Genomic DNA, 26,201 nt, shown 5'->3' on the forward strand with positions numbered 1-26,201 from the left:
ATACGAGTCCCAACAGACTCTCAAGGCCAGACTCCATTAGTCAGTATCCTAATTAGGATATTTCACCGATATATATCGAGAGAGGAGAAGAAAACACACAGACACGCTGATATGTTCAGAGTGCTCCTCTGAAGGATTTATTGCCAGACTCAAACTGTTAAACTGAAATTCAGAAGGGGTGTAGGCTTGAGGTAAACCAATCAGAGACAATGTAACAATATTTGTTATTCAGTAAAAAGCATACAATAAAATACATCATTATAATTCTTCACACATTATGTTTACAAGTGTCTTATCTCTCTCTTGGACAGAATATTCTCGTGGAGATGGGGGAGACCTTTCTTCACGCATACTTGCCACCCTCCCATCTCACTCCCTGTCCATCTTCGCATGGGAACCAAGGTCAAAGATAAAACATACGAAATCAACATTACTTGTATTAAAGGAACAATGTCTTTCTTATTCACTACAAAAGAACCAAGATGGGAACTCCAGACAAGATGGCTGCTGCACGAAACTAAATCATTTAAACATCATCATCACTTTCACATATTACATATCTTAGTAATTCGGCATCCTGCTTGATAATTCACAATGTAATTTCATACAGAGAATATAAGCAAATAAATCATCCTTCACATGCCTTATGTAGGCCCCCAGGTATATATTTTTGCTCCTATTAAGCCCTGCCAGAGGCAACACTTAATAGAATACATTAGCATTGCAGAATAGTGTGCAAGCAATCCAACAATCACTGGTTCAAAACCCAGAGGGGGACTAATTACAAAAACACTTTTTTTATAAGGCAACGTAAAAAAATAATAACATAATTGATATCGCCACGCCCGTAAAAGTCTTAACGATTACAAAATAACATTTCATTTGCACGATAAACACATGAATTGAATAAACATTGATCAAAGTTTTATGCAAAATAGCAAAATAGCCTAATAAAAACGACAGCGTGCCCCGCAAAAAATAAGCCTTTACATCGCTCAAATCGACAAATAAAAAATGTAAAAAATTTTTAAAAAAAATTTAATTCCGTATAGTTGTAATCTCATTGACCCACAGACTAAAGTTACATGTTTTTATTGCACGATGAATGCCGTAAAAACAAAAACCTAAAGAACAATGGAGGAATCTTTTTTTTCCCATTGCACCCCGCATACAATTTTTATCCAGTTTCCCAGTACATTATATGGTACAATAAACGGTGCCATGAAAAACTACAACTTGTCCTGCAAAAATCAAGCCCTCATATGGCTTTATCGATGGAAAAATAAAAAAGCTATGGCTTTTGAGAGGTAAAAGTGAAAATCCGAAAAATGCGTGCAGAGGAGAGGGGTTAAAGTAGCGTTCCGCGTGACAAGATCGTAAACGGTTGCAGCAGTTTCTGCAGTGCGGCTATTGGATACGCGGTGTAGAGAGTTAAACACATTAAAGAGGCTCTGTCACCACATTATAAGTGGCCTATCTCCTACATAAGGAGATGGGCGCTATAATGTAGGTGACAGCAGTGGTTTTTATTTAGAAAAACAATCTATTTTCACCACGTTATTAGCGATTTTAGATTTATGCTAATGAGTTTCTCAATGGAGAACTGGGCATGTTTTACTATTGACCAAGTGGGCGTTGTACAGAGAAGTGTATGACGCTGACCAATCAGGGTCATACACTTCTCTCCATTCATTTACACAGCGCATAGGGATCCTTTTAGATCAGTATGTGCTGTCTTAGGGTATGTGCACACACACTAATTACGTCCGTAATTGACGGACGTATTTCGGCCGCAAGTCCCGGACCGAACACAGTGCAGGGAGCCGGGCTCCTAGCATCATACTTATGTACGATGCTAGAAGTCCCTGCCTCGCTGCAGGACAACTGTCCCGTACTGAAAACATGATTACAGTGTGTGCACATACCCTAATACTAACACATTAACGATACTGAAGTGTTTAGACAGTGAATAGACATTCCACGGGATATCTATTCACAATCTCTGCACTTCGTTACTCTGTGGTAGTTACAGCAGAGGAAGCGTGATCTCGCGAGATCTCGCTGTAAATGACAGGTTACAGCGAGATTACGCTTCCTCTGCTGTAACTATCATAGAAACAGTAACTAAGTGCAGAGATTATGAATAGACATCCCGGGGAATGTCCATTCACTGTCTAAACACTTCAGTATTGTTAATGTTTTCGTATAAGACAGCACATAAGGATCTAAAAGGATCCCTATGCGCTGAGGAAATGAATGGAGAGAAGTGTATGACGCTGATTGGTCACTGATTGGTCAGCGTCATACACTCCTCTGTACAATGCCCACTTGGTCAATAGTAAAACACGCCCAGTTGTCCATTGAGAAACTCATTAGCATAAAGCTAAAATCGCTAATAACGTGGTGAAAATAGATTGTTTTTTTTTTAAATAAAAAGCATTACTGTCACCTACATTACAGCGCCAATCTCCTTATGTAGGAGACAGGCCACTTATAATGTGGTGACAGAGGTTAAGGCCTTATTTACACAAACGTGTTTCACTTCCGTGATACGCGTGTGAAAATCACGCGCGTCACGCGGACCTATGTAAGGCAATGGGAACAATGTGTCTGCTGCGTGAAACTCACAGCATGTCCTATACTTTAGCGTTTTTTGCGCATCACGCACCCATTGAAGTCAATGGGTGCGTGAAAATCACGCGCAGCACACGGACGCACTTTCGTATGCTGCGAATGATTCGCACAACAGTTGTTCAAGAAAGGAAGGGAAACGAACACATTCGTGTAAACAAGGCCTAACTGCAGGGCACACTACTGCAAAGTTCAAACCCAGCAGTAAACTTACTTATTTCTGCAGTTGCGAGTTTCTGTGACATTTTCAATAGTGAGCAGTTTACTAGTGACCAGTTGAAAGAAGGCAAACTAAAAACTATGAGAAAGAGTAAAAGGAACGCAGGTAAAAGCAGTGACGTAGCCGCTTAGAGGCGGTGGACAAAGAGCTGCTACAACAAAACGCACATCTCCTGTGACCACGTGAGCAATTACATCGTTCGCGGCTGATTGTACTTTTTCCCGCTGCCTCACACGTAAACCTAAAGTAAAAAAGAACTGAAAGCAACACCAGCCAATCTCGAGCCTTGTTATACAAACAGCCTTTTTAAGAACTGTGCTGTGATTGGTTGATGGGAGGGGCGAAAATATCGCGGTCCGGGAACTACGTTCCTGCCTTTAATAACACAACCGGGCTGGTTACATCATGAGCGATAAAGGGGTAGCTGCTGAAGCCTCATCCTCCATGACAGATGCAGCTGTCAAACCATTGCCGTTTAAACACCCCTGTTTCCTTGTAAGTGTCTGCTTCCCTACTATTTCCTCCCCCATGTTTACACTGCCACTCAGCGATCACTATTGACAGAGCTTCATTACTAGCGCTGTATATGGTTTCGTTATAGTAATTGTACGTCACTGGAGCGATCAGCTAGGGCTCAGGACTGGTATTTGCACTACCCCTGAAAATCAGTGGTTGGCTCAAATCACCCACTATTCATCGGGGTTCAGTACACAGGGCTTCAAGGAGCCTGTTCACATGGGGTTTAACATGCAAGTGACAGGGAATTTTGTAAAAAAAAAAATTAACCCTTAAAGGGGTTGTCATTTGAGGCATCTCCTTTCGTATTGGAGCTGGCACTGTGATCATGTGATCGTCGTGAGTCCAGCGCCCACAGCAAATAGCTGATTTTACAGAGGAAGCTGCGGCTAGCCGGGCATTTCCCTGCCGTGGCCATGCAGTATTTTACATGGAAACCATTTGGATCAACGGGCGTCCAGAGCGGTTCTCCGTTTGTGGTTCATAGACGGGGTCCCGAGTGGGGTACCCTGCTCTATAATGGTATTTTTTTCTATTTGCATCACCATTATTTCAATAGCCCCGTAACATTGTCAAAGTTTGTGTTTTATGGGATGAGTTGTATTTGGCAATGGCACAATTTTTTGGGAAAATCTGATAAAGTGACTAACTCTTTAAAATAAGACTTTTTTTTATTTATTTTTTTTGTTCGGGTGGGTACAGGGAAAAAACACCAAATCTGCTACAATTTTGTTTTTTACACCATGCAGTATAAATAATATGTTGACTTTATTTTGCGGGATGTTACTATTGTGGCGATCTAGTTGTATTTATTTATGGTTTACCATTTTCCCCCAAAAAAAAAATGTCAACATTTTTTTGAAATAAAGAATATTGCTTTTAATTATTATCCTGGAAATGATGAATGGAAATACAAAGGGTGGAATTTAGCAAACGTTTTCCGCCAGTTTTTTGGCATAGAAAAGTTGCAAATGGCTTAAAAAAGTGTGAGTTTTACCTAATTTAGCCTGCTCACGCCACTTTACCAAGAAGTGGGCAGGATTAGCACCCATGGCACAACAAATGAACAATAATTTGCACCAGAAAGTGGCGCAAATTTTACTGTAAATCTATGACCGTACATAGCTGGTGTAAATTTACTTTCTGGTACACAAACGGCCAGAGATGCACCTTATTTTTTAAAGGGCGTGCACCTCTCAACCCCTTTGCGCACTTTGACGTGTACGGGGTCTGATGTTTGGAGTGCGTTCCATACACTTCGGGTGTCTGCTGTATTTTACAGCGGACACCCGGGACTAACAGCCACAGGCAGGGATCGCGCTGTTCCTGGCTGTTTAAAAAAACAAACAAAAAAAAGAAGACCCAGGTGTCTGGTGGGCTGAAGTACATACAAAAACACATCAATATCGCCAAAGGCAGAAAGATTAGACCTTGTTTCCCAGACACCTATTGAATGCTTACTAGTATAACGGCGTACAGCTTTATTAGGATAACTATAATGGTATGTGCACACGATAACGCCAAATACGTCTGAAATTACAAAGCTGTTTTCAGGAGAAAACAGCTCCTGAATTTAAGACGTTTTTGCATGTACTCGCATTTTTCGTGGCGTCTTTTACGGGCGTAATTGGAGCTAGTTTTCATTGGAGTCAATGAAAAACCGCTCCAATTACGTCCCAAGAAGTGTCCACGCGTAATATTAGGGTATGTTCACACGGCGGGGGTCCGTAACGGCTGAAATTACGGGGATGTTTCAGCCTGAAAACATCCCCGTAATTTCAGCCGTACCGGCATGTGCAGGCGCTTGAACGCCGCGTCAATTACGGACGTAATTAGCGCTGCTATTCATTGGAGTCAATGAATAGCGGCTCCAATTACGGCCAAAGAAGTGACAGGTCACTTCTTTGACGCGGGCGTCTATTTACGCGCCGTCATTTGACAGCGGCGCGTAAATATACGCCTCGTGTGAACAGACAAACGTCTGCCCATTGCTTTCAATGGGCAGATGTTTGTCAGCGCTATTGAGGCGCTATTTTCAGACGTAATTCGGGGCAAAAACGCCCGAATTACGTCCGTAAATAGGCCGTGTGAACATACCCTTACACCTCGTCTGAACAGAACATCGTAAGACCCATTGCAAGCAATGGGCAAATGTTTGCAGACGTATTGCAGCCGTCTTTTCAGGCGTAGAACCCCTCCATTACGTCCGAAAAGAGGTCGTGTGCACACACCCTACGCATACAAATGAGAATTAAAACCGCAATGTGAACTGAAAAGTCTCCATATAGTGATACTATTGATATTCAATAGTCAGTACCGTCTGCAGTAAAACAACCCTCTCAGATGGCCACACTGCCTATGTGAGAAGCTTAAGATTTGCGGCTGCAGTCCGCTTGAATAGGGAGTTAAATTTGTCAGAACACATTGAAATTAAAAATGAAAAAGCCCCCCCACCCCCGGCTGTTTAACCCCTCAAATGCTGCGGTCCATCGCGACCGCAGAATCTGAGGCGTTGAAAAGAGGGGGCGGCCCCCTCCGACAGCTCATTGCCCACCTCCCTTGCAGTGAGATCGGGGGGTGACTATGGTTGTTATGGCAGCCCAGGGGCCTAATGAAGGCCCCCAGGGGCCCAATGAAGGCCCCCAGGGCTGCCTTCGCTCTGCCTCTGTTAGGGTATGTTCACACGCCCTATTTACGGACGTAATTCAGGCATTTTACGCCTCAAATTACGGCCGAAAAAACGGCTCCAAACCGTCTGCAAACATCTGCCCATTGAATTCAATGGGTTTTATGGTGTTCTGTGCAGACAGGCTTTTTCTTTTACGCGCCGCAGTCAAAAGACGGCCGCCTCAAAGAAGTGCATGTCACTTCTTGGGACATAATTGGAGCCGTTTTTCATTGACTCCAATGAAAACCAGCTCCAATTACGTCCGTAAAAGACGCCACGAAAAACGCGTGCACTTGTCAAAATGTCTGAAATTCAGGAGCTGTTTTCGCCTGAAAACAGCTCCGTAATTTCAGACGTAATTGGCGTTGCCGTGTGAATATAGCCTAAAGCCCTGCCTGTGGCAGGGCTTAACAGAAACCTGTAAAAATGACGATATACTGCAATACATTAGTATTTCAGTATATGGTACCAGCGATCGTTAGTCCCCTTGGGGGGCTAATAAAGTGTGTTTAAAAAAATGAAAAAAAGTTTTTAGTAGTGAAAAAAGATATTAAAAGTTAAAAAAAAAACCTTTTCCCATTTTCCCCCTAAAGTGATGTAAAAAATAAAAAAAGTAAACAAAATTGGTATTGCTGCGTCCATGAAAGTCTGAACTATTACAATATAGCGTTATTTAATGCGCACGGTGAACGTCGTAAAAAATGTAAAATGCCAAAATCTGTTTTTTTTGGTCAACTTAGCTTTTTTTTAAAAAAAAAAAAAAAATAATGAAAATTTCTACATACCAAAAAATGGTACCGATAAAAACTACAGCTAGTCCCACAAAAAATAAATCGGTGAAAAAATAAAAAAAGTTATGGCTCTCAGAATGTGGCGACACAAAACATTATTTTTCTTTAACAAAAAGTTTATTATTAATAAGTAGTGAAATTGAAAAAACTATATACATTTTGTATCACCGTAATTGTATTGAGCCACAGAATAAAGATAAGTTGTCGTTTTTACCGCACGGTGAAAGCCATAAAAACAAAACCCAAAAAACTATTGAGGAATTGCATTATTATTTTTTTCCGTTTCCCAGTACATTATATGGTAGCAAAAGAAACTACAACTCTTCCCGCAAAAAATAAGCCCTCACACCACTCTATTGATTGAAAAATAAAAAAGTTATGGCTCTTGGAATGCGGGGAAGGAAAAGCGAAAATAAAAAAATGTCCCAAAGGTTAATATATTAGGCACATCTTACTCCGGCATTCTTTAGCTTAACCCCTTAATGACCAGCCTATTTTAGACCTTAATGACCAAGCCATTTTTTAATGTTTTTCCATTGTCTCATTCAAAGAGCTATAACTTTTTTATTTTTGCGTCGACATAGCTGTATAAGGCCCCATCCACACGAACGTGCTTTTGCGGCCGCAATTCCCCTAAAAATCCACGGCAGAATTGCGACCCCATTCATTCCTATGGGGCCATGCACACGACCGTGGTTTCCACGGTCTGTGCATGGCCCTGGAGCCCGGACCGCAGAAATAACGGGCAAGCCTTATTACAGCCGTGTTATGCAGTTCGGGCTCATTGAAAATAATGGCCGCGGCCATGTGCACAGCCCGCGATTTGCGGGCGGCTCGCGGCTGACACTCCGTTGCCGGCAGAGCCGAAAATCACGGCCGTGCACATGGCTATGGTCGTGTACATGAGGCCTAAGGTCTTGTTTTTTGCGGGACAAGTTGTAATTTTTAATACCACCATTTTGGGGTACATAGAATTTATTGATTAACTTTTTTGGGGGGATAGAAAAAAGCTGCAATTTTGCCACACTTTTTTGCATCCTAAATTTATGCCGTTGACCGTGTGGTATAAATAACACAATAACTTTATTCAGTGGGCTGTTGTGATTGCAATGATACCAAATTTGTATAGTTTTTGTAAGTTTTACTACTTTTACACAGTGAAAACACTTTATTTTTTTTCAAAATTATTTCTTTTTGTGTCTCCATATTTGAAGAGCCATAACTTTTTTTTTTTTTTCGCCGATGCAATTTTATGTGGGCTTTTTTTTTTTTGCAGGACGACTTGTAGTTTTTATCGGTAGCATTTTGGAGTAGATGCGACTTTTTGATTACTTTTTATCACATTTTTATTAAGGCTGGATTCAAAGAAAACAACAATTTTTGTATGTTTTATTTTTTACGACGTTCACCGTGCGGGTTAAATGATGTAATAAGTTTATAGTTGGGGTCGTTACAGACGCGGCGATACCTAATATGTGTAACTTTTTTACTTTATTTTGTTTGTTAATAATAAAGCAGTTTATAAGGGGGGAAAAGTGGGTTTTAAATTTTTTTTTTTTCACTTTTTATTAAACTTTTTTTTACTTTTTTACTAGTCCCACTAGGGGACTTCACTATGCGATCATCCGATCGCATTTATAATACGCTGCAATACTTCTGTATTGTAGTGTATTATGCCTGTCCGTGTAAAACAGACAGGCATCTGCTAGGTCATGCCTCCGGCATGATCTAGCAGGCATTCACCACAGGCAGACCTGGGGGCCTTTATTAGGCCCCCGGCTGCCATCGGAGAAACAGACACTCGATGGCACTCTCTCCAAAACCACTCAGATGCGGTGCACGCTATTGTGCACCGCATCTGAGGGGTTAAACGGGTGAGATCGATACTAATATCGATCTTACCCGGCAGAGCAGCCCCCAGCCCTCAGCTACATCTGGCAGCTGAGAGCAGGGAGATTTGACCGCTCCCTGCTCTGTTTACTTATTCCGATGCCGCGACGTAAAAAGTATATTGCATCGGAATAAGGCCCGTTAGTGACCGACGTAAAAAGACTATGGGCCGTCGCTAACGGGTTAACAAGACAGTTTGAGCCAACGTGAAATACTTTACAGCTCCTGAACAAAAAAGCGGCGGAACTCTTTTTATAACTTTTTCCTTACACTGACAGAATTCCCATAGGTGTCGAATAAAATAGCGTTGAGTTTCATAGCGTTGGGTTTGATAAATTAGGCCTCTTTCACTTTGCAGTATGTAGGTAAGTATTTTGCATCAGTATTTGGAAACCAAACCAAGGAATGGAAAATAAACAAAAAATGGATAATGGAAAGATTTTCGGCTCTTCAGTGTTTTGGACCCACTCCTGGTTTTGGCTTACAAATATTGATGCAAAATATTCACCAAAATACTGCCGTGTAAAAGTTGCCAAATACCATTTTATTCAATGCAGTTACACCGGACACATGTCATAATCGAATTCATAAATATGCCCCATTCAAATTGTTGCTATGCAGTACTGTGTAAAATATTCTCCCACCTTTCAACCTCAAAAACCTTTCAGGGTGGCAAATATGTAATACTAGGGTACATCTCGAAGGGGCAACCTTTTTACAGCACTGTATGGTAACAATAATATTACAGTATAATATTTACAGATTAGAAAGTTGGAACATCTTGCCTTTGCAGGTGGTAAAATAAAGAATATAGCTTACTCCGTGCCTTCAAAAAAATACACCTAGACTCTTGCAGCGTGAGGTTCCCTGGGCGAGGGGACAGTGTCTGGAGAACATGTTCTTTGTTAGCAAATGTGCACCACATATACAACTACACTTAGCGTTGCAGCCACTCTTAGGGTATGTTCATACGCACTATTTACGGACGTAATTCAGGCGTGTTACGCCTGGAATTACGGCTGAAAATACTGCTTGAAAGCGTCTGCAAACATCTGCCCATTATGTACTGTTGAGACGGTAATTTTTTTTACGCGCCGCTGTCAAAAGACGCATGTCACTTCTTGGGACGTAATTGGAGCCGTTTTCCATTGACTCTATAGAAAAACAGCTCCAATTACGTCCGTAATGGACCCTGCGAAAAACGCCTACACTTGCCATTATGTCTGAAATTCAGGAGCTGTTTTCGCCTGAAAACAGCTCCGTAATTTCAGCCGTAACGGACGTGTACATGTGAACATACCCTCAGGGTATGTTCACGCATATGTTCACTGCCCATTGAAATCAATTGGAAAAACAGCATTTTGTTCATACAGGGCATCTTTTTACGTTTCTGTTTTAAAAAACGGAGCGTAAAAAGACGCTCCGTAAAAAGAAGTAGCATGCCACTTGTGGCGTTTTTTGGAGCTGATTTTCCATTGAACACTATGAAAAACGCCTCAAAAGAAGCTCCAAATTAAAAAACGCCTCAAAAGAAGCTCCAAATTAAAAAAAGCCTCAAAAGAAGCTCCAAATTAAAAGAAGTTTCATTTTCAGCTTCAAAAACACCTGAAAATCAGAGGCTGTTTTCTCTGAAAACCGCTCCTTATTTTCAGACGGTTTTGAGTTTGTGTGCGCACATACCCTTAGGGTCGATTCAGATGTTGCAGTTGAGGTGCATTTAAAACCGCATTGAAACACAGCATCTGAAAACCACATGCTTTTAACCCCTAAGGGTATGTGCACACGATAGCAGGCATTTACGTGTGAAAAGACAGACTGTTTTCAAGAGAAAACAGCTGCCTCGTTTCACACGTAAATGCTCCTCCTCGTAATATACGAGGCGTCTGTGACGCTCGTAAATCTTGAGCTGCTCTTCATTGAGTTCAATGAAGAACGGCTCAAATTACGTTGCAAAGAAGTGCCCTGCACTTCTTTGCCGAGGCAGTCAATTTACGCGTCGTCGTTTGACAGAAAAAAGTAGATTTTCGTTTTTACAGACTAATTCCAATAAGTTTCGCAAAAAAACTATGGGGTCAAAATGCTAACTATACCACTAGATACATTCCTTAAGGGGTGTAGTTTGCAAAATGGGGTCACGTTTTTGGGGGTTTCCACTGTTTTGGCACCACGAGACCTGACATGGTGCCTAACATATATTCTAAATAAAAGGAGACCCCAAAATCCACTAAGTGCTTTTTTGCTTCTGAGGCCTGTGTTTCGGTCCATTAGGACACTAGGGCCACATGTGGGATATTTATAAAAACTGCAGAATCTGGGCAGTAAATATTGAGTTGCATTTCTCTAGTAAAACCTTCTGTGTTAAAGAATTTTTTTATTAGCAACGAATTTTGGCAAAAAAAATTAAAATGGTAAATTTCACCTAATTTGCTTTAATTCCTGTGAAACGCCTAAAGGGTTAAGAAACTTTCTTAATGCTGTTTTGAATACTTTGCGGGGTTCAGTTTTTAAAATAGGATGATATATGGGGACTTTCTAATATAGAAGGCCCTCAAAGCCACTTCAGAACTGAACTCGTCTCTGACAAAATAGTCTTTTGAAATTTTCTTGGAAATTTTAGAAATTGCTGCTAAAGTTAGAAGCCTTGTAACGTCCTAGAAATATAAAGGGACTTTTAAAAACGATGCCAACATAAAGTAGACATATGGGAACTGTTAACTAGTAACTATTTTGTGTGGTATTACTATCTGTCTTACAAGCAGATACATTTAAATTTTGAAAGATGCTAATTTTTGCAAATTTTCTCTGAATTTTGTTTTTTTTCACAAATAAGCACTGAATATATCGACCAAATTTTACCACTAACATAAAGTACATTGTGTCACGAGAAAACAAACTCAGAATTGCTTGGATACATAAAAATATTCCAAAGTTATTACCACATGAAGTGACACGTCAGATTTGAAAAAATTGGCTGTGTCCTTAAGGCCTTATTCACACGAACGTGTTTTACGTCCGTCCTACGCGCGTGGAAATCACGCGCGTCGCACGGACTTATGTAAGTCAATGGGGCCATTCTGACTGGTCGTAATTTTCACGCAGCATATGTCCGCTGCATAAAACTCACGACATGTCCTATACTTGCCCGTGTTTCGCTGTGTCCTTAAGGGGTTAATGATGCCATTTTCGATGCGGTCGAAACCGCAACGTATCAATGGACCCTTAAGAACATAGCTTAAATCTTAGATAAATTTTGAAGACAACTTTCTTTCTTTTTTAATCAATGTTTTATTTCATTTTTAACAACTTTTTAATTGCTTTTTATTTAAAAAAAATGTTTTACTTTTTGAGATGCAGCTTCTATGTATGATGTATACATAGAAGCTGTATCTTGCAGTCAGAGCCGAATCCGTCAGGTCAGAAGGACTGATCCTGCGGTTCTCTGACACGCAGGGGTCGGCTATTACTGATCACAACTTAGATGTGATCAGGATCCCTAAAATCCTAAGAGAACATATGGAAAGAGACTGTCAGATGGCACAACCTATTTAATCCCTTCTCACCAGGCGGGACAGGGATCGAGGGACCCTTGTTCTGGAGATAGATGCGGGTCCCACCTCCGGAACCCATACCTATCAGACATTTATGGCGCATCATTTAGTGAAATGTTTTTTCTTTTGTACTGGAGGGAAATCTAAACCTAGAAATTAATAATAAAATTAAAGAAAATTTTGTCCATATTTTTTGGCAGCCTGTAGGATTTACTGCATAATCCTAAAACAATGTGGGAGATTATTCATTACCATCAGACAGTTTATACAAATAATTTGATGGGAGTTTAATCCCTAGGACCCCCATCATTGATGATAACGGGGGACTCTTAGTCACCATTCCCAGCTGGAGAGCAGGACGATCATGCGCTGTCCATCTCTATAGAGCTGAATGAGGGAGTTAGAAATAGCTGCTACTAAAACTTTTTTTCTTTTAATAAGGGGAGTTTGGTAATATATGGCATATATATATATATATATATATATATATACACGCACGCACTGGTACATATAAAGCGGCCATATAGGCATAATATGGCTACGTTTCTCTATTAGGAAAAGGTGTGTATGGTATGTTTTACAAGACTATTAGTTAATGTCTTTGTAAAGATAATTTTCTTTGGGATTATTGCACCTTGACAGATGTAGAAACATTTGTGTTCCTCAGTATGGAGCGTTGTTCTTGTAAATACTCCTTTAGATGTTTGCCCATCTAAAGCCCAGAGCCATTTTTTGTGTCCTGCATAAAGCGTGTGGTGACACAACACAGGAGGGAGCCATTAGTGCTGATGGTTACTTCATGGACCATTGAGCTGAGTGCTTATGTTTTGTAATGCCCTTATTACGCTACCCTAACGCCCTACCAATGCAGGTACTAGCTACCCCTAAACTATCGCTACCCTAACATCCTACCTATGCAGGTACTAGCTACCCCTAAACTACCGCTACCATAATGTCCTACCTATGCAGGTACTAGCTACACCTAACTATATTTTATTCAACTTTTTTTTAAACTTTTTTACAGTTTTATATATAAAAAGGCTGATTATAGACTCAGGACTCTGTGGCTGCAGGGCACACACAAAAAGATGGAGTAAAAATAGACCAAAAAATAAACCTGCGCCAAAAAATTAGCACAGATGCTGATCAGTGATGGTGGTCACTGATCAGCGCTCAAGCGCTGCAGGGCGCTCACATGGATAGATTATAGCCGCAATTGGCCGGTCTGAACTGACCGACCGATTGCCGATGCAGGGTAGGGGGCGCCACCCCCCTGGACCAAGTGTAAAGATGGCCTGCTGTCAGGGACAGCAGCCATCTTTACTCTGTCACCGTGTCTTTAGACACAGTGACCACTTAACGCTCCAACGTACCCATACGTTGGATTGCGTTAAGTACCTAACGTCAACGACGTACCAATACGTTGGATGTTGTTAAGGGGTTAAGGCCCGATTCACACGACCATGATTGGACCGTGAAAAACGTTCCATGTGTCAGCCGGATTTCCTGGCCCGATCACGGTACATGTGAATCGGACTCCTGGCATCATAGTCATTTAGGCTACACTCACACAACAGTGAAAAATAAATTGCTGTTAAAAATTGATCAATTGTCCGTTTTTCATGTACTTTTTGCATCATTATCTCCAAATCAATTTCCTTTGTCAAAGTTTTTTTTTTTTGTCCCAATCCCCTGAAAACACCACAGTGTCCATGTAGATAGTGCCGCAATATCCGAGTAGATAGTGCCACAGTGCCCACATATACTGACATGGTGCCACACAACCCTGCAGAGAGTACCCCCACCCCCCCTTGTAGATCGCAGCAGCATCCCCACATGTAGATCGCACTCCCACTTGTAGATCGCAGCACCCTCCCATCCTTCTTGTAGATAGCGCCACTAGGGGCTGAAACCCCGGCCAGAGGTTGACGAACCACTGCCAGGGGATTCAGCTCTTAGTGGGAGCTACAGTGTCGCTATCTACAAGAAGGATGAGGGGGTGCTGCGATCTACAAGGGGGGGGTGCGATCTACAAGGAGGGGTGGGTGATGGTGCGATCTGCAAGGAGGATGGTTGGAACGATCTGCAAGGGGGATGGGTGGTGCGATCTGCAAGGGGGATGGGTGGTGCGATTTGCAAGGGGGGGTGATTCGATCTGCAAGGGGGTTAGTGGTGGTGTGATCTGAACCCATTAATTTTAGTGGGGCATGGTGTAACACAAAGTTGCGGGGGAAATCAGTATGTTGCGCCATGTCCTCTGTCAAAAAAGGTTGTAAGGATTTGCTGTTGATTTTTTTTAATAAAGAATGACATTTATAGTATATCTGTAATAGTATGTCACTATTTTAGCCTTTTGTGTTAGGTGGGGGATAATTGTAGTTGATCATCATCGATTGGTAAAACTTTTACCATCACTATAATTTCCTTCTGTTCACAATGTGCCCTTGGCATAGCATGAGTTCTTATTTTGCTTGCTGTATGTGAAATGCGCTTTTATTAAGGCAAGGTTTTTAACAGCTTGTTACTGTTTCAAATGCGGTTATGCAAAATTAAGGTCAATCACACGTGGTTTTTTTTTTCATATTGGAACTTGGGAAAAATAATCGTACCTGTTACCTGTTTTTTTCTTTTTACACACATCTGTACATTAGTGGCATGATCGTCTGTAATATGGGTAAATATGAAAAAAACATTTTATTCCACGTTCCATTAAGTCTAATTGACTTTGTAACGCGTATTTTTCATCTGCAGCATTCAGGAATTGGAGGAGCAGCAGCTGGCAAAAAGAACAGGACCTGGAAGAACCTAAAACAGATTCTTGCTCTAGAAAGGGCATTGCCTTGGCAACTAAATGATCCGAGCTGTAAGCAGCTTAGCATGCATTTATAAATAATATAATCTACACAAATAACTTTTATTGAAGCTGTGCCGGCTTACACTGTTTTCCTCTGTGTTCAGTTTAATATTTTGGCTAAATGTTTTGCACATTTTAATTTTTTCAGAGTTCCAAAGGTATTAGGCAGACGTAGGGCTAATGTGCCAGTTGTGCATATATATCATGTAATTATGTCAAATGGAATAGCTCCGATTTTCTTAGGGCCGGCTACTTAGCTAAATATGTTTATGACCCAGTATTGTCACCCGGATCGTTACGAAGAAGTTTCTCAAACCAATTTGGGCCACTGCTTGGTTATCATGTCTAAAAAAAGACTCCCAAATTAATAATTACAATAAGAAAATCAATTTTAATTTTCTTGTTTTTCAGCAACATTTCCCTTTTACTTGCAGCAAATATATTTTTATAGGTTTGATTGCGTGTGCATGTCATTTTAATACTATTAGGCTTTCCTTTTATAGTTTTATGGCTAAACAGGACCAAAACAATAAAATAGTATTTTTTTTTTTCTCAAATATTATAATTTTTGGTTTTCCTATCATCCAAAAGTGTATGCAGTGTTCTGACACCATCTTGTATTCTTGTCTGTATGGCGCTTCACAGAATAACGGCTGGTGACCACAGCTATTGTGTTCTCACCGATACTCTTTCATTGACATCTAGAAAAAGCCAGAAAAAAAAGCATTCCGAAGGAAAACTATGAAGTGGAAAATACGCAGTAGCATGCTGTAAGCTATTATATTATTATTAGATTACAGAAAAGGGGTTATGTAAGTGCATTTAGGATGGATGTCTAGGGCTATGAGTTGTGACACATGAAACATAGCATGCCACAGGAAACTTTTTTTCATAATTTAGTCCCACCACAGTCGTATTGCTAAATATACTAAATACAAAGTCCTCCAAAACCACCCAAGATTTACATGTAGTGCCATGAATACCCAAATAATAGCGCTATATGATTCTATACAAATATTCGTTCCATGAAGTTAGTAAATAATAGTTCCATAAAGTACCTATAATTATTTTTTTTTTAAATGATAATGCCCGGCTTGTGCTTGCTATGTCTAGTTTAGTATAGAACTAGGCAGTGGTCCAGACCTTAAGGTCTTCACATCAGACATGACTTCAGCAGTAATATGATACCCCATTATGATTTAGCATTAGAGGGGTTATCCCAAAAATGTTTACAAACCGCTGCAAATGTGATAAAACAAAAAAATAATCCGTACTCCCCTCTTTTTTCCCTAGCAATCCAGTGTTGATGATCTGGCGGTTCTCCTCCTGGTCTTTCTTTACATGCGTCCAGCATGTGCCCGTTGCAGCCAATCAGAGGGCTCCGCAGTCACGCGTCGTACTCCTGGCAGCCTTTGTCAGCTATGGAATCCATGGTGCCAGGATTTTGGGAAGTGACCGCTAAGCCCTCTGATTGGCTGCAGAGGTCACATGCTGGGCGCTTGTAAGAAAAGACTGAGAGGACGACCAGAGCCATCAGTGCTTGTTCGCCGGGGAAAGGAAGAGGTGAGTACTGCTTTTTTGTATTATCACATTTGCAGCTGTAAAAACAAAAAAATGAAAAGCATTCAGTTGCATAAGAAATGCTAATAGTTTTATGTCATAACATTGGCCAGACTAATACATTTCACTGAGAGTGTGTGTCAAAGTTGGGTTATTGCCTTACTACTCTGATCCAACCTAGAAAAATGGTGAGCCCTATGTACATATTTACACTCTGCAGATTTGTTGCAGAAATTTCTGCAACTGAATATCTATTCCATAGAACTGAATGGGTTTGTTTCTGATGCATGAGTGCACATGGTTTTCTGAAAGCCCTATTCAGATGAATGGGACAGTTTAACTCTGCTGTGTGTGAATATACCCTTTGCACTGCTGTTTATAAATTGCGCCACAATACTAGCATAAAGCTGTCAGTTCACACAGAATTTATTGGTGCGGATTTTGATGTGGAAACCATGTTGGAATCAGCACCAAAAGATGGCCAACCCCCCCATCAATTTCAATGGGAGGCAGAGGCATTACTTTTCCCCAGGAGGCTTTTCCCAGGGGAAAAAAAGGCACGTTCTTTCTTCCCCGTTTTTTGCCCGTGGCCCTTGCAGTAGCTTCAATGGCCGCAGGCAAAAAACGCAGTGAAAACCACAGAAAAAAAAGGAATTTTGAGGCAGAATTTTTCTGCCTATAAAAAACCTGTGTGAACAGGCATTTATTTCAAATGAACAAAAAAACTCTCATTCTTAAATAATATGTGACATTTTATGTTGAATTGCAGATTTTAACATTGATGCACCACCTTCTTGCAAGCCGGCAAAGAAATATTCGGACATATCAGGACTTCCTGTAAGTAAATGTTGCTTGAGAAATTAAGTTTAGTTACTCTCCTTAACTTATTAAAGGGACTTTCTCATAATTATCCACTGGATCGGTGATAAATGTCTTATCGGTGGGGGTCCAGAATGCCCAGTGAGAATAGAGTAGGGCTGAGCATATGCAGTCCCGCTCCATTCAGATAGGGCACTCTAGGACCCTCGTTCTCCATACTCGGCAGGCGTCAGATGCATGTTAGCACTCAGATGTCGCGGTGAATGGCGATCGCGGCATCTATGCCGTTAGAAAAAGGGAGGGGGCCCCCTTGTCACGCCATCACCCCACCTTCCATCAACAAGATTTTGAGGTTTGCCATCTTTGTTCTCCTATTAAGCCCTTTCTCTAGCCAGTATAAATTAGTATACACTGCAATTTTGCAGTGTATTGTGCAGTATATTGTGCAAGCGATCCAACGATCTTGTTCAGACTATAAAAAATAGTAAAAAACTAGCGTTTTTAGTAATGTACAACAAAATATTAAAAGTTAAAAAAAAAAATGTTCCCATATTTTTCCTATAATAATTAAAAAGTCTTCACACCGCTCCTTCAACAGAAAAATGAAAACTTTATGGTTCAGATATGGCGACACCTAACAGTTAGCATGACTTTCACCGCACGGTGAACGCCGTAAAAATTATAGTTTTATTCTATTCCACCCCACAAATAATTTTAGTTTACCAGTACATTATATATTACATTAAAATGGTGCCATTAAAAGCTACAACTAGTGCCGCAAAAAACAAGCCCTCCTATGGCTATGTCGATGAAAAATATCAAAGATACCGCTTTTGGAAAGCAAGTAGGAAAAGATGAGAATAAAATAAAACTCAAAAATGACCAAGGGGTTAAAGAATTTGGACACCATTGTGGGCTTTTCAAAACTTGTCCTGGGGATCCTGGATTACTTTTTGAGCCATGTGCTACTTTTATAGAAGTTTTGGGAGATTCGGGTCTGAGATGTGGGACTCGCATAAGTAAAAAAAAACAAACAAAAAACATTGCAACAGCACTCTGCGAACACTAAGATCACCAAATGCACTGTATATAGATCGTTTTGCATTACTGCTACGTTTACTTACAAATGAGAGGTTCTTAGCGCACATTTTGATCAAATTGTGTGAGCCCACCTGCCACGGCAAGGGGACCTCTTAAGTGGGTCCCTAACCTAAAAAGACTCCTCTCTCCTGGGCCTTAGCCTGCAGAATGAATTCAGGGTAGGTAGGAATCAGTTTTACTCTAATTAAAAACACCCTTGGGTAGAATGGGGGAAGTCACCACCCCCACATATACAACACAAAAACAAATAAAAGTTGGTCAGCACATCCTAAAAAAATGAAAAATATGTAGGTGCCCATATGCTGTGACTGCAAACAATACATATAAAAAGAAAACCACTTTGCAACAGCACTCTGCGAACGTTAAGACCACCAAATGCACTGTATCTAGATACTTTTGCATTACTGCATGTTTATTTTTTTAAAACATTGTTTTTTTTATTAATTTTCAAAGAAAACCACAGGTTACAAATAATACAAAACGTCCTTACAAGGTATTACCAATACAATGCAAAGATGATAGGCAGTCAATTGCAAGGTGACCTGAGGAGGGGGGAAGGAGAGACAGAAGGAAAAAAGGGAGGGGAATGGGAAACCAGGATAAACACCAAGTATACATTGATTAATATATTCAGCGAGATATCAAACAGGCCCACAGACATCGCAAACATGAGTCCTCAACATGGAAACACGGCTGTCCACAGGTTCCACTGGGCCGTGAAGCGACCCATTTTGTTTTGACGGAGTGCAAAGAGTCTCTCATACCCACAATGTGACGAAACACTATCTATCACCTCCCGTAAAGAAGGAGCATCAGTAGATTTCCACCGTTTGGCCAATAAGAGTTTAACCGATAAGCATATGTGACCCACTAAAACCCTCTGGGCTGGTAAAATAGAATCTATGTCCAAGCACAGGAGGGCCAAAGCTGCGTTCAGTGTCAACGGAGTGCCTATTAGTGTCTACATTAGATCAAACACCGCTTTCCACATTGGAGCAATAACTGGGCAATCCCAGAAGATGTGGAACAAGGATCCCACCCTCCCACAACCTCTCCAACAGAAGGGGCTAGAAGTCGAATAGATCCCGGACAACTTGAATGAGGTATAGTACTTATGAAAAACTTCCAGGAGATTCGCATTCATGGTAGACCTCAGTGTCCACTTAATTGCGGTGGACCACATATCAATACTTTACGTAGACTCCAAATCCTCTTCCCACTTTGTCATTTGGGGGATCTTAGAGGCCACCACATCTCCCAAGATTATATCATATAAAGATCGCGTTAACCTCGAGTCCCCCGCGGAAGCCGTGAAAACCATGTCATACAACCCAGATGGAACCTGTACCTGTGCATGGCATTACTGCATGTTTACTTACAAATGTGAGGTTCTTGGCGCACATGTTGATAAAATTGAGTGAGCCCACTTGCCACAATAAGGCGACCTCTTAAGTGAGGCCCTAACCTAAAAAGACACCTCACATATGTCAAACATTTATTGCAGATCCTGTGGATATGCCATAAATGTTTATTATGAGACAACCCGTTTAACCATTTATTAGCGGCTTTTTTTGGTCCTAGTGGGTGGTTATTTTATTACTGTATTTCACCCCTACTACTTTCTTCATTCGCCATTCTTATACTTGATATTTGTTTACACATGACAAAATATTCAAATACTGATAAAACAGCAGTTGTGAATCCTTTAAAATTATATATTTTTAATTTAAAAAAAAATTAGTAAATCCACATAGTATCACCACCGCTTAGATCATTCATATTACTAAAATCCCCCTTTTCAAAACTTAATTGTGTCATTTCTTGTTAGATTATAGTATGTTCTTAATACGTTATTGCTTATTTTTTCCATAAAATAACAAGTGTAGCCAAATATTTGCATCACTTCCATAAGGCTAAGTTCACACTACCGTCATCTTCCATTTAGTTCTCTTCCGTCAGAAAGAGATGACCGACAGCTAAAACGGAGAGCATCGTTTCAGTTTGCATTACCATTGATTTCAATGGTAATTCTTTTGTTTCATTTGCATTCCGTTTGCTAGGTTTCAGTTTTTTTTTCACGGAAGCAAAAGTGCTGCAGACTGCACTTTTGCTTTCGTGAAATCAAATGGAAACCTAGAAAACGGAATCCAACTAAAACAAAAGAATTACCATTGAAATCAATGGTAATGCAAACTGAAGCGATGCTCTCCGTTTTAGCTGTCGGTCATCTTTTTCTCTGATGGAAGAGAACTAAACGGAAGAGGACGGTAGTAAGAACTTCTCGTTGCTGCTTTTCTAATGGGGAAATAGCAAAAGTTATTTACCCATCTTTGACTTGCAGCGTGGCATAGTCTGACATTTGCCACCTACCATTTCAATGAGTCTGTATAATTCTTCAGGGCTGCGGGTTGGTAAAGACTCTGTACTTCTATTAACGTATCAAACACCTACAAATAACTCCTCAAACCTTGTGATTTATTGAGATCTGAAATGAAAGACTCCGTTGCTTTAAATTCTTCTTCAGAGTAAGTAAAACATTATTTATGTTCACATCACAAGATGGCTTCGAAACCCCTATGACTTTTGAAATACAAGCAGCGGTGGAGATGAAAATATTGCGCAGTTATGTGGTGTAAATTCACTTGAAGGCTGCGTATCCTTCTTGTACTCGGTAGACATTTTAATGAGATGTAAATATAATTTATTTCGTACCGTATAGTGAAAGAACAGATCCTTTGGGAATGAACCTGCCTCTACAAGTTTATAGCTTTGGGAGTTTTATCACCTAGGTTTTCCGCTTTGTAATTACATGAAAATAAAGGTAGTATTTTAAGTTTTAGGTAATATACCCATCATTATTTCGCTATGTTAAATGCAATATGTGCGTGTAGGGGAACCTGCTGCTGTCTTGATTTGATAGAGAAATTGGTTATATTGAGAATCCTTTGCGTGTTATTACAACAGCAGGCTATCCGTCGTATGAATATCTGCATATGCATCCATATTTATTAACTTGAGGTATTAAACATTTTCATCTGCTAACAGTTATTGAAATAGAAAAAGTATAAATTGATTTTATGCATGCTGGAATTATGTCCTCAGAATTTATGGTTATTGCTTTGTGTGGCTCCCCTTGGCCATTCTAATTGCTTTAATATCAACGTCTTTTGTGGTTAAAAGGAAAAAAAAATTAAAACTGGATTAATGAATGTTCGCTTGTGTTTAGTCAGCTGTACTACATTGTCATGCTATATTCTAGTAATGTATCAATACACTACGGTGACTCACTCGAAAAAACATAACATTTACTCGCCAAAATTATTCTCCTTAGTAACATTTTCTTGTACTAATTTCTTCCAAAGTTGTGAAGTAGAACATTAAACAGGATCAGAACAGATACAAAAAGCTTTTGAACTTCTTAGGGTATGTGCACACAAACTAATTACGTCCGTAATTGACGGACGTATTTCGGCCGCAAGTACCGGACCGAACACAGTGCAGGAGCCGGGCTCCTAGCATCATACTTATGTACGATGCTAGGAGTCCCTGCCTCGCTTCAGGACAACTGTCCCGTAGTATAATCATGTTTACAGTACGGGACAGTTGTCCTGCAGCGAGGCAGGGACTCCTAGCATCGTACATAACTATGATGCTAGGAGCCCGGCTCCCTGCACTGAGTCCGGTCCGGGACTTCCGGCCGAAATACGTCCGTCAATTACGGACGTAATTAGTGTGTGTGCACATACCCTTAAACACTTAAAGAGGCTCTGTCACCAGATTGTGCAACCCCTATCTGCTATTGCAGCAGATCGGCGCTGCAATGTAGATTACAGTAACGTTTTTATTTTAAAAAAACGAGCATTTTTGGCCAAGTTATGACCATTTTCGTATTTATGAAAATGAGGCTTGCAAAAGTACAACTGGGCGTGTTGAAAAGTAAAAGTACAACTGGGCGTGTATTATGTGCGTACATCGGGGCGTGTTTACTACTTTTACTAGCTGGGCGTTCTGATAAGTATCATCCACTTCTCTTCAGAACGCCCAGCTTCTGGCAGTGCAGCACTGTGACGTCACTCACAGGTCCTGCATCGTGTCGGCACCAGAGGCTACAGTTGATTCTGCAGCAGCATCAGCGTTTGCAGGTAAGTAGCTACATAGACTTACCTGCAAACGCCGATGCTGCTGCAGAATCATCTGTAGCCTCTGGTGCCGACACGATGCAGGACCTGTGAGTGACGTCACAGATCTGCACTGCCAGAAGCTGGGCGTTCTGAAGAGAAGTGGATGATACTTCTCATCAGAACGCCCAGCTAGTAAAAGTAGTAAACACGCCCCGATGTACGCACATAATACACGCCCAGTTGTACTTTTACTTTTCAACACGCCCAGTTGGACTTTTGCAAGCTTCATTTGCATAAATACGAAAATGGTCATAACTTGGCCAAAAATGCTCGTTTTTTAAAAATAAAAACGTTACTGTAATCTCCATTGCAGCGCCTATCTGCTGCAATAGCAGATAGGGGTTGCAAAATCTGGTGACAGAGCCTCTTTAAAAGCTGTATACACTGTCGGTACCATTTTTTTATTGTCCCAATACATCTATAGTGTCTGCGGATCTATGCATCTTCGTGATATGTTCACATGGGATACGTTTAGGCTGAAAAATACGATTTCAAACATTAAAAAAAAAAAAAAAGTATTGTTGTAATATCTATAACATAGCAAATTGCCAATAGTATATACTCACCTTGCTCCCTCCTTGTATTATAAAGAAATGTGAGAATTCGCAGGGTTCGCAACTGGATTGTAAGCCTTTAGACAACTTTATAGTTTAGTCTGTAAATTCTCTAATGCATTTTCGTCAGTACTTCTTTTTTTTTTAATTTTGCTTCTTCTTGAAGTTTGCTGTTTTTGTGTCGTTTCAAATATACAGGAATCTAATAATCATCCCCTACAAATTTAGAACATGCCAAACAAAGCCAGGTGAATAAACTTTAACCCCTTTTACAACTACCGGGTGAAAGCGATGGGACCCATTATGTGATCACTACTAAAAGTAATCTAATGGACAACAGCCATATTTGTTGCCCCAAATCCATAAAAAGTTATATTAAAAAGTACATTGGACAAAGAATGCATGGAAGAATTGGAAATATTTTTTGGTGTAATTAAATTTGAGCAAATAACAAAAAATAAATCAAGTAAAAAAAAATTCTCATTGTAATGTGGCTGCAGTGCAGGCAAAATTCCCTTTACCCCATTTCCTGCACCAGGACTTATATTGTGGGTGGGAGGGATTCAATCCCATAAAAAGTCATCAGTTTTCTCTACTTTACAAATGAGTTTGTTCCATCCACTATTTTATATTGCAAACCAGTGCGCTTTTAGGCCATGTTCACACATTGCAGATTTGCTGCAGATTTTCCTTGCATAGTTTAAGCCAAAACCTATAAGGCTTTCCTTTATGTATTCTGTTTAGGTTCCGTTCCTGGTTTCGGCTTAAAAAAATACATGAAACATCTGCAGCAAATCTGCAATATGTGAGCAAGGCCTTAAAGTACATATTCAAACTCCTTTCACATTTGTCAGAAGAGTTTTTAAAATAAACTATAAAAATGCTTTTTCGCTAAAGGGGACGTCACACATGGCATTTTTGTCACTTATTGTCATTGCAAGCTTTCTATCTTGCCTCAGCCACTGTAAACGTCATGTAATTCCATCCCTAACCACTAGTAATAATTACATAACATCCAGCTTTCCTGTAGCCTTTAAAACAAGATTTTATTGATTAATAATTTTTTATGTAATATTACAGTAAAATAGTTTACTGTAATTAAAAAAGAAAACTCCTCGTGTGAACCTATAGATTTCAGCTAGTGTTCTATCACATGAATGCCTTGTCATCCCAGAATAGAAGAATAATTTTGGCAAACAAAGAATGTCCGACATGGTGCAATTCAGCCTGGTCATAGACATATTAATGTCACCAGTGATATGACCGTTTTGTCACAACAGCAATGCTTTTTACTGACTGATGTTGTAACAATCACATCTTCCAGTGATCCCAGTCAAGAAAATCAAAATTGCTTAATTTTCCTGCGAGTCCCTCTATTTTGATCAGCAACCTGGTACCTAGGCCATTTATAGCAGTAGGTCAGGAGCCAAAACGGACACCTGATCGCTACTAACACACAGGGGAAAAGAGATATCTGAAATCTTGTCTTTCCTTAGCTTGTGACTGTATACATATATGACTGTATAGCACTGTCTGGTTCCTTATCAAGGTTCTGTAAAGGTGTTTTTAGAATGAAAAAAATAAATATATATATATATATATATATATATATATATATATATATATATATCTACTAGAGTTGTCTACTTGCAGTACAATGCTTTGGATCCGTAATCCTTGCCAAATTTTTCATGAATCCTAGATTATTCCAATGTCATTCATTATGTATGGCAATGATTTGCCAGTCAATAAATTGTGAAAGCCTGCGTTGAAATGCTTTGCGTCCTCCAACATTGATGAAGAATAAAGCCCTGTTAACATCACGTTTGGCACACACATTTGAAGAATGCTGCCGAACGTATACACTATATGTATGCTACTGTATGCCTAAACACGTGCATAAGTCTGCGATTGACTCCGATTTGTAAAAAAAAAAAAAAAAAAAGATACTGTGCGGTATATGTTTTTTTGGGATCGATCAACTATTCTTTTCAATACAGTTTGAAAAAAAGTTTTGTCAGTGTCAAAAGGTCACTTTTTTTGGTGTAGGCTTCGTCTACGACCAAGGATTATACATCAGGAGAAATCCTAATGTATATGCCAAACATAGCCCCTGTGCACAGTCCATTTTATCATCCTAAGTTTATCTGAAGGACTTTTGATTCAAGAAATATTTTTGGTGATTCGTAATGATACATCCAGGACAAGTATCTGGGGATTTTTGACCATCGTTTTTGTTCACTCAGGTTGTGGTCAAAGTAATACTGTGTTCAACGCATACATGTGTATAGCGGTGATTTGTTTTGACGAAGAAGGGACAAAATTAAATTTATATTTTGTAAAGTGTGTTGCTTGCATTCTCATTGATGGTCGCCCTTTTGTATTTCCTAGGCCAGTTATACCGACCCACAAACTAAGCTGCGGTACAGTACAATAGAGGAATTCAATTACATCAGAATGCTTCCCACAGACGTTGTCACTGGATACTTGGCTCTAAGAAAAGCAACCAGCATCGTACCATAACAATATGATCTGCATACCACTATTTATTCTAAAGTGTTAGCAAGTATTTATTGTTAGAAAAATTGTCCTTCTAGATCCTGATGTGTTTCTCTTGAATTACATGAATAAGCTTTCCTGAAACCAACAATCTACACCCATGGAGAACATCTTATTTTTTATTTTTTTTATATCTAAATGGGTTTAGAATTCTCTGCTGATTAATCTAATAATATTTTTTCTCTATGAACAAAAACATAAATAACATGTGAAGGTAATGTAAAATGTTTGCAATGTAAATTTTTGTTTTTGTGCATTGTAAGTATGTTTTAATGTGTCTTTACTTTTGTTTTTACTTTATAATATTTG

The 26,201-nt window shown here is 39.9% G+C and overlaps 1 protein-coding gene across 1 annotated transcript; it reads left to right on the plus strand.

Annotated features, from left to right (window-relative positions):
- The first annotated feature begins 3,180 nt into the window (after positions 1 to 3,180).
- On the plus strand, positions 3,181 to 26,201 carry INO80C (INO80 complex subunit C). The gene is made up of 4 exons (XM_075828506.1): positions 3,181 to 3,346; positions 15,016 to 15,127; positions 17,448 to 17,515; positions 25,725 to 26,201. Exons 1-4 carry the CDS (start codon positions 3,257 to 3,259, stop codon positions 25,854 to 25,856), a joined length of 402 nt encoding a protein of 133 aa, XP_075684621.1. The 5' UTR covers positions 3,181 to 3,256; the 3' UTR covers positions 25,857 to 26,201.

Source organism: Rhinoderma darwinii, chromosome 5 (assembly GCF_050947455.1).
Source record: "Rhinoderma darwinii isolate aRhiDar2 chromosome 5, aRhiDar2.hap1, whole genome shotgun sequence".
Classification (NCBI taxonomy): domain Eukaryota; kingdom Metazoa; phylum Chordata; class Amphibia; order Anura; family Rhinodermatidae; genus Rhinoderma; species Rhinoderma darwinii.